At 33.7% G+C, this 11745-nt stretch overlaps 2 protein-coding genes across 2 annotated transcripts; both read right to left on the bottom strand.

Annotated features, from left to right (window-relative positions):
* Positions 1-3468: 3468 nt before the first annotated feature.
* LOC21407877 (22.0 kDa class IV heat shock protein) lies at positions 3469-4463 on the bottom strand. The gene is given in 3 exon segments (XM_024167772.1): positions 3469-3765; positions 3767-3960; positions 4358-4463. Coding segments are annotated over 3 exon segments (597 nt in total).
* A 3366-nt stretch (positions 4464-7829) lies between these two features.
* Positions 7830-11541, bottom strand: LOC21407876 (glucan endo-1,3-beta-glucosidase 6). The gene is made up of 2 exons (XM_010101432.2): positions 10589-11541; positions 7830-9269 (listed from the first exon to the last, which is right to left on the bottom strand). The coding sequence occupies exons 1-2, from the start codon at positions 10945-10947 to the stop codon at positions 8144-8146; spliced, it is 1485 nt and encodes a 494-aa protein (XP_010099734.2). The 5' UTR covers positions 10948-11541; the 3' UTR covers positions 7830-8143.
* Positions 11542-11745: the final 204 nt, after the last annotated feature.

The following is an 11745-nucleotide window of genomic DNA, read 5'->3' as shown; positions in this document are numbered from 1 at the left end:
ATCGGTGAAATGAACGAGATTTTAAAAAAAATTATTCAATGAATTAGGTGTATCACGTCATTTCGCTTATGTGATACACCTTACTAATTAAACGTTGACATAATAAATATATTTTAAACTCTTATCAACTCCTTTCAATTATAGTTCTCTCTCCTATTGTATTCAATATTTATTGCTTAATAGTTATTGTTGTCATAATAAATATTTTAAACTCTTATATTAATTAATTTAAACGTCTAACCAAAATAATATTATGAGATTTATTTTCTACACGTAATTTTTTTTTCCGGAAAATACACATAATCTATTCAAGAAATTACATTCAATCAGAAAAAAACAAAATGAGAACATTTAAAACACTTGCTTTTCTTGCCTGTAGCAAAATACTCGTTCATTTCATTTGTAAAACTAACAAATTATGATGAGCATTTTTTTTTTTTGAGGAATTTATTTTAAAAAAATGACTTCTAGTTGGAAAAAAAAAAAAAAAACTAGAGCTAAAATTACGTATTTAATTTAAAAAGAAAAAAACTGAGAACCAATCCTTAGAAACGATTAGCCCCTAAAAGTCTCTTTTTTTTTCCCCTACTGTGGGCTTCTTCTAATTATCTCTTTCTAAATTATTTTACTACAGAACTAATAAATAGCAATGTATCTTTTTTTTTTTTTTTTTTTTTTTTGTCTTGGTCAGATTTAAGTTCTCCAATAGATATTGCGGTTTTTTTTTTTTAATAAAAGAAAATACTTGGATTACTAAGCCAAATCGGCTGAAATGGAAGAAGCTACATGCATGGGAACTGAATCTGTCACAACATGTTATTTAAGCCTCTCTTAAGAGCTTCGTTGCTGGGGATTTTTGGCCCCTTGTTCTTTTTTTTTTTTTTTTTCCATGGTTTAATGAATTCCCTCATCAGGAGGGAAAAAAAAGTGTTCCTTGAATAAATTAAGTGTGATAATTTTTTTTTTTAAGAATTACTGTATAAATGTAAAACTGATTAATATATAAGAAATCATGTTGAGAATTTTGTGAGAATTATGAGCAAGCAATTAATGTAGAAAACACTAGGAGAGAGAGATAATTACAAATAGTTTTTATAGACAAAGCATTCAAATGTAAACTTTTGATTAGTCGGGATATCACATGAGTAAAATGACGTGATACACTTGGTCCATTAAATAAAATATGGAATAATCAAATAAACACAACGATATGGTTATTTAACATGACTAAAAACCCTTTCAAGAAAAAAACCGCGTGTACTGATCACACCATCACAAAGAGGATTTCACTGTCACCAAAAACAGTTACAAAGTTTAGATTTACAAGAAACCTCCCGAATCTACACCAACTGCTAACTCAAGGTGACTCCTCCTTGACTCGCTTTCATACTCCTCGCCTTACTCTGAGTCTACTGCTCGCCTTCAATCCTCCTGACTTACTCCGAGCGCCACGATCCGCCTTTCGCACCTCCTCAGACCTACTCCGAATCCTTTACAAAAGTCCGCAAACAACAGGGTTTGAGAGTTACAAAAGAAGCCTAACAAAAGCTATGGATGTCTCTCACTCTTAAGCACAAAGGAGAACACTCAATTTTCTCTCACAAAATGAACGCTCAAATTTTGTCCGTGCTCTCTCTCCTTATGAAGGTCTGAATAAGATCTCCTTAAATAATAAATCCGGATATGAGAGAGACCTAGAATCTCTCCACTTGATCTAGGTTGAGATATGATTGTGACCTGCTGATAGCAATCTCTTCATTAAATCTAACTATCACTGTGTGAATAGAATATCTAAACCTACAGCTGTCAATACAATTTAAACAGACAATTCATGATTTGTTAACAAAAATGGATTCAATCAAAATCCGAGATTGATCAGAAAAATCCTGAATGAAATAAGCAAAAAACACAATCAATGATTGAAATGATTCTCAATGAACCTAGACACAATTATGCACAAGTATCATCACACACAATTCGATTCTTCAAGTAATTTATTCAAAAATAGATAGATAAATTTGTGATCAGCAAATCAAAATATTATCTCACATAAATGACAACTTTATCCTGCAAAGAAACTAAATATTAGCCCAGAAGTCAATATGTGTTGACAGCCAATAAAATATGCAAGTATCCTATCACATCGGGCTATTTATAGAAACAAATCATGGGAAAATCAATCAACAAAATAAAGAGACAATGTGTAAAAACATCAATACGTTATTAGATTGATTTGATACAAGGATGACAATAAAAATGCATAAATCCACGTCAATCACAAAATGCCACGTAAGAAGGATCTGTGCCACATAAGATTAAAAATCCTAACAGAATCTATGAAACTATGGGCCCGTTTAGTTCACTGGTTCGAGTTTTAAATTTGAGTTGAGATGTGACTTTATGTGAGAGTTTTTTACTGTAACAAAAACATTAGATGTGATTATTTCTGAGAATTTTTTACTATAGCAAAACTCGAATCAGTTAAGTGAACGAGGCCTACATCACAGGAGCAAATTGAAATCTATTTCGCTGCACAAATTGAAATCTACGGCCCCGTTCATTTCACCGATTTGAGTTTAGAATTTGAGTTTTACTACAGTAAAAAGCTCTAAGAAACAATCACATCTAACTTTTTTACTACAGTAAAAAACTCTCACATAAAATCACATCTCAACTCGAATTAGCGAATTAAATGGGCCTTACATATATACATATATCTATATATTTACCAAAACCAACAATCCCGTCCCATTTGTCTACTTTAGAAATCTAAAGCTACCAATAGAGAGGGCCAGACCTGTATTCAAGGCTTGATTTCATTCAAGTCACCACAAGCTCCTTGTTGCACAATCCATTGACGACCGACTAGGGACTCTTAGAAGACGTTTGATAAGTGGATTCATATCATGATTTGAATAATAGTTCATGATTTACTATAATATTTTTGATCTCATGATTCTAATTTATGAATCAAACGTTTCCTTAAATTTAAGTTTTAGAGTATTAAATCTTGAAGCTATTCTGAACGGAGAAAAATGAAAAGCACCCAATTATCAAAAAATAAAAAAATAAAAAAAATGAAAAGCACCCTAACCCATATACTTGACTCCAATGGTGGTCTGAGATTCATTTTATTTACTAGTTTTTCCATAATTTTATTAGTTTTGTTATTTCCTGTCCGTTAGATTTCTTGACATTAAGACCTTGGTCTTTCGCGTATTAATTGAGATGTCTCAAACTCTCAAAGGTATAAAAAGTACTTGCAGCAGAGTATTTAAAAAGGAAACACATCACATGGTTAATATTATAGTAGACATGCAAGATAATAGACATTATTTTTATAATACATTATTTTTATTCTTAGTCACTTGAGTAGATTGGCACAGATGGGATACATCACTGAGAATTAAAATCAAGAAGAAGTGGTGGGATTTGGGTGATTGATTGATTGATTGGTGATCACAAAATTTAAAGCTCCTGCTTGGCCTGATCCCGAGCGTTGACGTTGATGTTGCCATGTTGATCATGATTATCTGATGATCCGGCGATGTTAACCACCCTAGGACCCTTGATCTTATCAGGTGACAACTTGTAAAGTGTTAGAGTGAGAACCCCATTCTCCAATTTGGCCTTGATGGAATTCAAGTCCACATTCTCTGGTAGCCTAAACTGCCTCCAAAACTTGCCATGGCACCGCTCCGCGCGGTGCCAGTGGTCATCTTTTCTCATTTTCTCACTCTTTCTCTCCCCGCTTACTCTCAGTAATCCGGTTCTCCTTCACCTCTATCTTCATGTCCTCTTTTTTCAGCCCTGGCACGTCGAGAGTGATCACGTGGACCTCCGGGGTCTCCCTCCAGTCCGCGCGTGCCGAAGAGAGCGCTGTACGTATCTCGTCCTTCTCAAGGCCCAACGGTACCTGTTCTAGCACTCGGAAAGGATCCGGAAACCGGTCAAAGAGATCTACCAGCGAGTTTCCTGCTAAAAATTGTAAACAAGATTAGTCTCATTCAATTCGTGAATTCGAGTTTAGATGTGATTTTATGTGAGAGCTTTTTACTAATAAAAAAGGTTAAATGTGATTTTTTATGAGAGCTTAAAACTGTAATAAAATTAGAATTAAAAACTCGAATCGGTGAAATAAACGAGATGTTAGAGACCTAAATTTAGAGACAAGAAATAGCTTCGCCAATTTTTCATTAATAATAAGGATAAAAATTTATTAAAATATATACTTACAACACTTTACAATCGATGAGAATATCAAATCTCCTCGAATCATGATACAATATATATATTACTTACTAATACCCCCTAAAACTAAGAAATTCAAACTTAAACAATTCAATTTCCTTATCACCTGTGCGGTCAAGGAAGGGCAGTAGGGAAGCGTTCGACCCTAATGGGCACACGATGAAGCTCAAGGTGAAGATGATCGGCCAAAGAAATTGAGAAGTACTCCTCATGATGATCATACAATCTTACTGTGGCAAAATTATAATGTGGTTTGTTTCTTGACTCGGTTCTTTTTTGGCTGGATGAGAAGTTGATCAAGATGATATTTATATGTGTGTATACATAACCCCACTAGGTTCTTGAAAATTCTGATAAGCTCGGTAAACTTTCTTTCGAAATGTGTAGAAAAATGTAGATATTGGCTTAGAGTTAAAGCTTAGTTAGTCCAACGTGTTCGATCTAGAGGCTTCAGTAAATTTTAGGAACTTCTTCTGTTTCACATTTTAGTCTTATCTTATTATTCTTATTATTCTTATTTAGTAAGGGGATTCATACCATGATTTGAATCATGGTTCATGGTTCGCTACAGTATTTTCTCTCACAAAAAATACACGTAAATAAAAAATAGTTCTAATCTCATGATTCTAATCCATGAACTAAACGTCTACGTGAGGATAGTGAAGGTATCGAGAGAAAAAAAGGTTTGTGTTTGGACTAATTAATTTTTATTAGGAGTGTTCATAAAATCTGTCAATTCAATTAATCCATAAAACTCAACTCAATGTAAATTTTGAATTGGATTAAAAAAAGTTTTACATTAAACATGAATTAAAATTTTTTTAATCTGAAACTCTTAAATTAATTATGGATTGAGAATTTCTCAATCCGTAAAATCCGTAAACCTGAAACATACATATATATTTATAAGTTTAGTTTTAATTTTTTTTGAAAAAAATCTATGCATATGTATAGAATTGTTAAATAATTTTATTTTATGCTATAGTTATTTAGGTTATAGATGTTGCAACCTTTGAACTTTCAAGTAATATTAATAAATGATGAAAATAATGATGTTTAATATACTTATTAATTTTAGAAAAATTGTAGGAAATAGGTCTACATTTAAAATTTATGAAAGTAAATGGCCAATTTAACAATCTATAGAAATTAATAGACCATTTCATATTTTTAATTTTTAATTTTTCTATTTTACTCTTTTCTTGTTATTTTTCCATTTCCTTTGGTAAATCTAGATATATCTAGGATTTATTATGTTAGAATCACTTAAAAAAGAATAACATAAATTCTAATAATAAATTTCGGATATACATGGTAAATTCAAGACTTACCAAGTTCATTTACTATGAACAAATGTACAAATTCTAATGGTAAATCTTAGATATACCTAGTAAATTTAGGATTTATCTAGTTCGTATTAGTACGGAAAATGTGAAAAATCTAATGGTAAATTCTAAATATACCTGGTAAATATCAGATTTATCAAGTTCATATTAGTATGGGAGTAAATGCCAGATTTACGGGATTTACCAAGTTCGTATTAGTAGGAAAAATGAAAAATTTAATATTAAATCACATATATACTTGGTAAATCCCAGATTTACTAAGTTCGTATTACGAGAAAAAGGGAGAAAAATCTAATGATAAATCTCAGATATACATGGTAAATCCTTTTTTAACTAAGTTTTTATAAGTAGGGAAAAAGTGAAAAGTCTAATGGTAAATTCGGGATATACCTAGTAAATTCAGGATTTACCAAGTTCGTATTAATAGGAAAAAAGTGAAAAATCTAATGGTAAATCCCAGATTTACCAAGTTCGTATTACTAGGGGAAAAGAACACTTTAAATTCTAATGATAAATACAGGATATACCTGGTAAATCTAGGATTTGCCAAGTTCATATTAGTAGGAAAAAATGAAAAAATATAATAGTAAATCTTAGATATAAACGGTAAATCTAAGATTTACCAAAATTATATTTTTAAAATTTTAGCTGGTTGAAAATCCGGATTTACATCACACTGGCCTATTTATTAACTTCTCTTAAATATTGGCCTATTAATTTTAATATTTCTCTCAATCTCTCTTAACGTTATAGGTCATGATATGTAGAATCTATGAATTCAATCTGTAAAATCCGATAAGTTTTTGATTGGATTGGACAAGAATTGAGATTTTTCCACCTGATAGTTTCACATTGGCTTGTGGATTGACCTCTAATCCGCAAATTTCAATCTGTGAACCCCCTACTTTTACCAACCATTAGTTTGTAATTATTTCGGCAGTTTTAATCATTAGTCAATTGATAAAACATTTTTGGACTAATTTGATAAGTTTACCTTCAACCCCACTTTAGTCTCTGACTTTTAAAATGTCTCACAACTAGTCCTTGAGGTTTTACTTTATTTTACTTTTCATCCTTTCATTAGTTAAGTGTTGAATATTTGATGGAATCTATGTAAATTAGGGACCAAAATTAACAAAATTTAAAGTTTAGGGACTAAAGCAAAATAAAAAATAAAAGTTAATTTCCACAAACAATCTCTAATTTTTAACCGTTTTCAATTTTGGTCTTTAATCTACACACACTCTATCAAATATTTAACACCTAGTTAACGAAAGGACCTAAACTAAAACAGAATAAAACCTTGCGGATTAACCGTGAGACATTTTAAAAGGGTTTTTTTTGACACAATTATCTCATGAACTTGTCGTCCTTTAACAAATTGTCCCCCGAGTGAGGGGCTGTCGCTGGTGGGGCATCGTCTGGGATTCACTTCGTCGGAGGGAGAAGGCAACCATTGGAGCAAAATGGAGGAAGAAGCAAATTAAGTGGCTGCTAGGGTTTTCTTAACCTTGAATGGATGGTTGAGATTTAAAAAAATAATAGATAGATGGTTGAGATTATTCTACGTTTTTATTTATAGAGGGCATATAAAGTATCATAAATGCCTTTTAAAAAGAGCCACATGAGTAGCACATGATTATTTTCCATCCAAAGTTTAACATCGTTACTTAAATGTACCTAATTGTAACAATTTTACAAGTTTAGAAGGTTAATTGTTAAAATTAAAAGTTTAGAAAGTAATTTAATAAAACACGATAAGTTCAATGCGTAATTGTGCTAAAAAACCTTTTAAAAGTCAAGAGCGAAAATAGGATTGAGAATAAATCCTAGAGATCATGAGATTAACCCCAAATTTTTAAAGTTCAATAAAGGTATATTTCCATTGCATAATAACTTAAAATAAAATGTTATATTTAATTTCCTCAAACTTAAATTCAATTCATTTCGTATATTACGCAACTGCTTTGTAAAATTTCAAATGTTTACATGATGAAAACATTATATTATCCGTTGAATTTCAAATAATCTAAAAGTGGTGGAATATCCTAGGATAGCAACATTGGTCCTCATAACAGAACAAAAAGCAGCTTATTTCAAAACGATAGTTTTATAAATTTTACTACCTGTTAATGTTATTAACATTATAGCGATTAATGATACAATACTAAAATACCAAAACCAACCTGCAAAAAAAATTAAAATAAAATAAAGGTACACTTCCTCCCATTGTTGGAAAGCTTTACATTATGCCAATTAATGGTACAATACTTCCTCCTCTTGTTGGAAAGCTTTCTCAGAAGAATGGTAATTGGCATGCTCTTCAAAAGTTCAAAATAACATAGCTAAATAACTCAAACAAATTGCCAAAATATTTCTAGTTTCAAATATGCATATTCCACATAAGTTTAAGTTTTCTTCTTCCCATCTTAACCCGCAAAATTTGGCCTGACATTGTAATGCAATTTCACACAACCAGTTTTGCTTTCCTCTTCAGGAAAAATGGTAGGCACCTGACATGGGCATTGGATTATTGAAATGAGAATTCACACAACTGTTAGCAGCAGCAAGAGAACGAGCCTCGCAGCCACACCCGGTAGCTTTTGGAGACTGCCAAGTCTCCTATCCGCGCCCCCATAATAGGGTTTGATCATTATGCTAAATCTGCAAGTCCCACCTGCTGGTGTTGGATTTGTCTTGGTGATCGTTGAGATGTTTGAAAACTTGCAAGCACTGTCTAGCTGATTATTTTTCTGGAAGTAGCTGTTGAATGCAAACGATATGTTCCCTTCAGCGTCTAAGTTTCCGCAGGACGTCCCGTAGCCTAGGCTAGTGCAATCTCCCAGCGCACAAGCGTAGCTCACAGTTGGGGCCACTTGTGGATTATCAAGTTTCGCCGAAGACTTCATTATACACCACTTCTTTTCCAAATACTCCACACCCTGCGCCGGAATCAGCGATTGTGAACTTGTGGTGCCAAGGTTAAGCTGGTATTTTGGCTGCCCGTCATAATAGAATATCCCCCAATGGCGCTCGAAATTCCCCGGATCAATGCTCTTAGAGTCCTCATCGATCAAGCTAAACAGGTAAGCATCAATAGGCCCGGCTCTCATGGGGGTCCCTTTCCCGCCTGATATGTGGGACATGAAGCCTTGGTTGAAGCGCCGCGCGTATTCTAGGTTACCATTCCGGTCACCATCAGTTGGCCATCCAATCTCTCCAACTATAATGGGTAAGTTCCCGAAACCATTCTTTTGCAGGGCCCACACAAGAGTGTCGTAGTTCGCATCAAACATGTTGTAATAGGTCGCCTTCGTATCTGCGATGGGCTGGGCATTGCCATCAAAGAATGCATACTCAACGGGGAAGTTAGGATCTGAGTAGAGGCTTATAAAGGGGTAAATATTCACTGTGAATGGGGCACCATTGTCGCTCAAGAACTTGACGATCGCAACCATTAGATCATGGATGTCAGCTCGGAAGTCGCCTCCAGAAGGGACACCACTTGCACTCTCATAGACATCTGCGTTTAGGGGGACAGTCGCCTTCACTTGGCTGCTGAGTCCGGCTTTTATCAGTGCAGATTGGATGTTCTGCAGAGCAGGGTAGGTTGTCTTGAGGAAAGTTCCGTTGTACGTTTCCAAGAAGGGTTCATTTCCAACGGCGACATATCTGTAGAATCATAGAAGAGCGTATCAAAGTACTGTAAATGTCCATGTATTGCAAGCAGATTATACAAATGAAAAATCCCCCTCTTTGGTCAAACGGCGCATACGATTTTAGTACCACGAGCCAGTTTCGCATTGTCTTTGTAGGCTCCAAAGAGCGTATGGAAGTATACTATGTATCACCATTTAATCCAATCATGTCGTACAAATGAAAGTTTTGCTTCCATAGCCAATCTCAATTACACACCAACAAAAAAGTAGATGATAATAGTAGTATGGGCCAGTTTAGTACTGCTTTTTGAGGCTCCAAAAGTCCTTTGGTTAAAAACATATAGCCAGTAATAAATTTGGTAAAAGTTCCTAAAAAGAGCTTCTGCGTCTACTTCTAGTTAAAGTAGAACTTCTCCCAAATGCAGAACAATCAGAACCCCAAACTAAACCCACATTGGTTTCAAATACTCTATACCAAACCAAAAGAAAAGTAGAAAATGAGTGAAAGAGTTATGCAGAGTATGCCGCGATCATGTTTCAGAAAAATTTGGTTCTTAATTCTGCGCACATAGATCTGAAATTCCGAGTAATGGAATGCATAAAATCTTAAACCCCAACAGAAAACCTCTGAAGATTTGCATTGTCATTTGTCAATGTCAGCCATGACTACTACACTTTCAAAAGCAAGTACATGATAAGTAAAGGACAACAATATATCAGATTGTCATTTGAAAAGCTCTATATATCAGATTGTCATTTGAAAAGCTCTATATATCAGATTGTCATTTGAAAAGCTCTATATATCAGATTGTCATTTGAAAAGTTCTAAGTACTTTCAATTCAAGTTGTTCAAGTGTAGGCATTTCAGTTTCAAATGCATATGAAAGAGAAAACTCCAAATCTCGACTTCCACTAAAACCAACAGCTATATTTCCTAAACAGTTTACCCGACACTAAGCATAATTGTTTGACAATCATGATTGTTTGACAATCATGATAAGTAACGAAGAGAAATGAGAGTCCAAATAATTCCATGGAAAAGACGAGAAAAAGCAGATTAAAGAAAAAGTTGGGTTAAGGGTTGAAAGAAGCTATAAGCAGTTTAATAAGTAGCTCAAGTGTGGGTCTTTTTGCTTCAAAGTTCCAAAACCAATAAAATATTATGATTTATAAAAATTTGACTTGAGAACCAAACACAATAAGAAGAAAATAGTTCAATGTAAAGCCAGCCCATCTCAGATCTAACAAATTGTAGCACATAACCAATTCCAAAAAAAAAAAAAAAAAAAAAAAAAAAAAAAACAACAACAACAACAAAGAAAAAAGTGACACCTGATGTTAACATTATTGGAGGAGATATGAGTAGAGACATTCTTGGAAACCCATTTCTCAGCAGCCTTGACACTGGAGGCAAGAGAAGAAAGCATGTCATTTGGAATACCAACCATGACTTCAATCCCAGATCTACCAAGAGCCCTTAGAGTGTCGTAATCAGCATCAAAAAGCTTCACTTTTTGGAAACCATTTTCCTTCAGCAACCTCACCACTATGTCTGGAGGCAAAGGGTGGCTTGCTTGTGTCCCCCAGTTTGCACCTATTCCACTCACTCTCCCCACAATTAATGATAATATTGATGACAATATTACCATTATTGATAATAATAACAATCCTACCGAACTCAACTTTCCCATGTTGATGATAAATTCAAGCTACCACTTAACAAAGCTAAACAATCAAAGATTTTCTTTTTCTCTTTTTTATTTTTATTTTTTTTATGGAAACAGAATCCTACCCATGATTGAGAATAAGTGGGAGAAACCCCAAGGCATAGTAATGGAAAAAGTAGCTTGGTGGGTTGGCTAAAACAACACTATAGGAGAATCTGTTCTCTACAGCTCAAGGAAGAAGAGCCAAAGAAAAACCCCAAGAATCCAGAGAACTAGAAGAGAGAATATTTTGAAAGGCAAAACAAAAAAACAAAAAAAAAAGGAAGCTTGTTGAGTTGAGGGTGGCTAAATTATAAGAATGACGAATACTACCTTGGAAAAGAGAGAGAAAAGGAGATGGGTAGGGAAAAAGTGTGGTTAAGGGTTGAGAGAAAGAAAGAAAACAGAGAAAGATAGAGATGCACAGATGAGGAGTTGAACAAGTTAAGGATCCATATTCTATTTCTCTCTCCTCAGTTCATTTTATGCTGTGGAGTGAGAAGAAGTGAGGTTAGCTCCCTCTCTCTCTCTCTCTCTCTATCCCCTCTTTCTCCAGCTCAACAATCCATCCATCCGACCAAAAAAGGCAAACTCACAATACAAAAAAGGCAATGCGATATAATAAATAATAAACAAATAAAAAAGAGCATAAACTGAGAGCGACCCACTAATATTCGTCTAATTGAATTCGTGTCTTGAATTATAATTCATAATTTATTATAATATTTTTTTATAAAAAATTAAATATAATAAAATTTTTTAAAATAATTTATTTTTATTATT

The sequence above is a fragment of the Morus notabilis genome, unplaced genomic scaffold (genome assembly GCF_000414095.1).
Source record: "Morus notabilis unplaced genomic scaffold, ASM41409v2 Scaffold172, whole genome shotgun sequence".
In the NCBI taxonomy this organism is placed as follows: domain Eukaryota; kingdom Viridiplantae; phylum Streptophyta; class Magnoliopsida; order Rosales; family Moraceae; genus Morus; species Morus notabilis.
This window is presented reverse-complemented; position numbering and strand designations above follow the sequence as displayed.

Coding starts and splice junctions, on each gene's coding strand:
- LOC21407876 (XM_010101432.2), bottom strand. CDS start 10,947: ATGGGAAAGTTGAGTTCGGTAGGATTGTTATTATTATCAATAATGGTA. Junction 9,270..10,588: donor TCCAATAATGTTAACATCAG/GTGTCACTTTTT, acceptor ATGATTCTACAG/ATATGTCGCCGTTGGAAATG.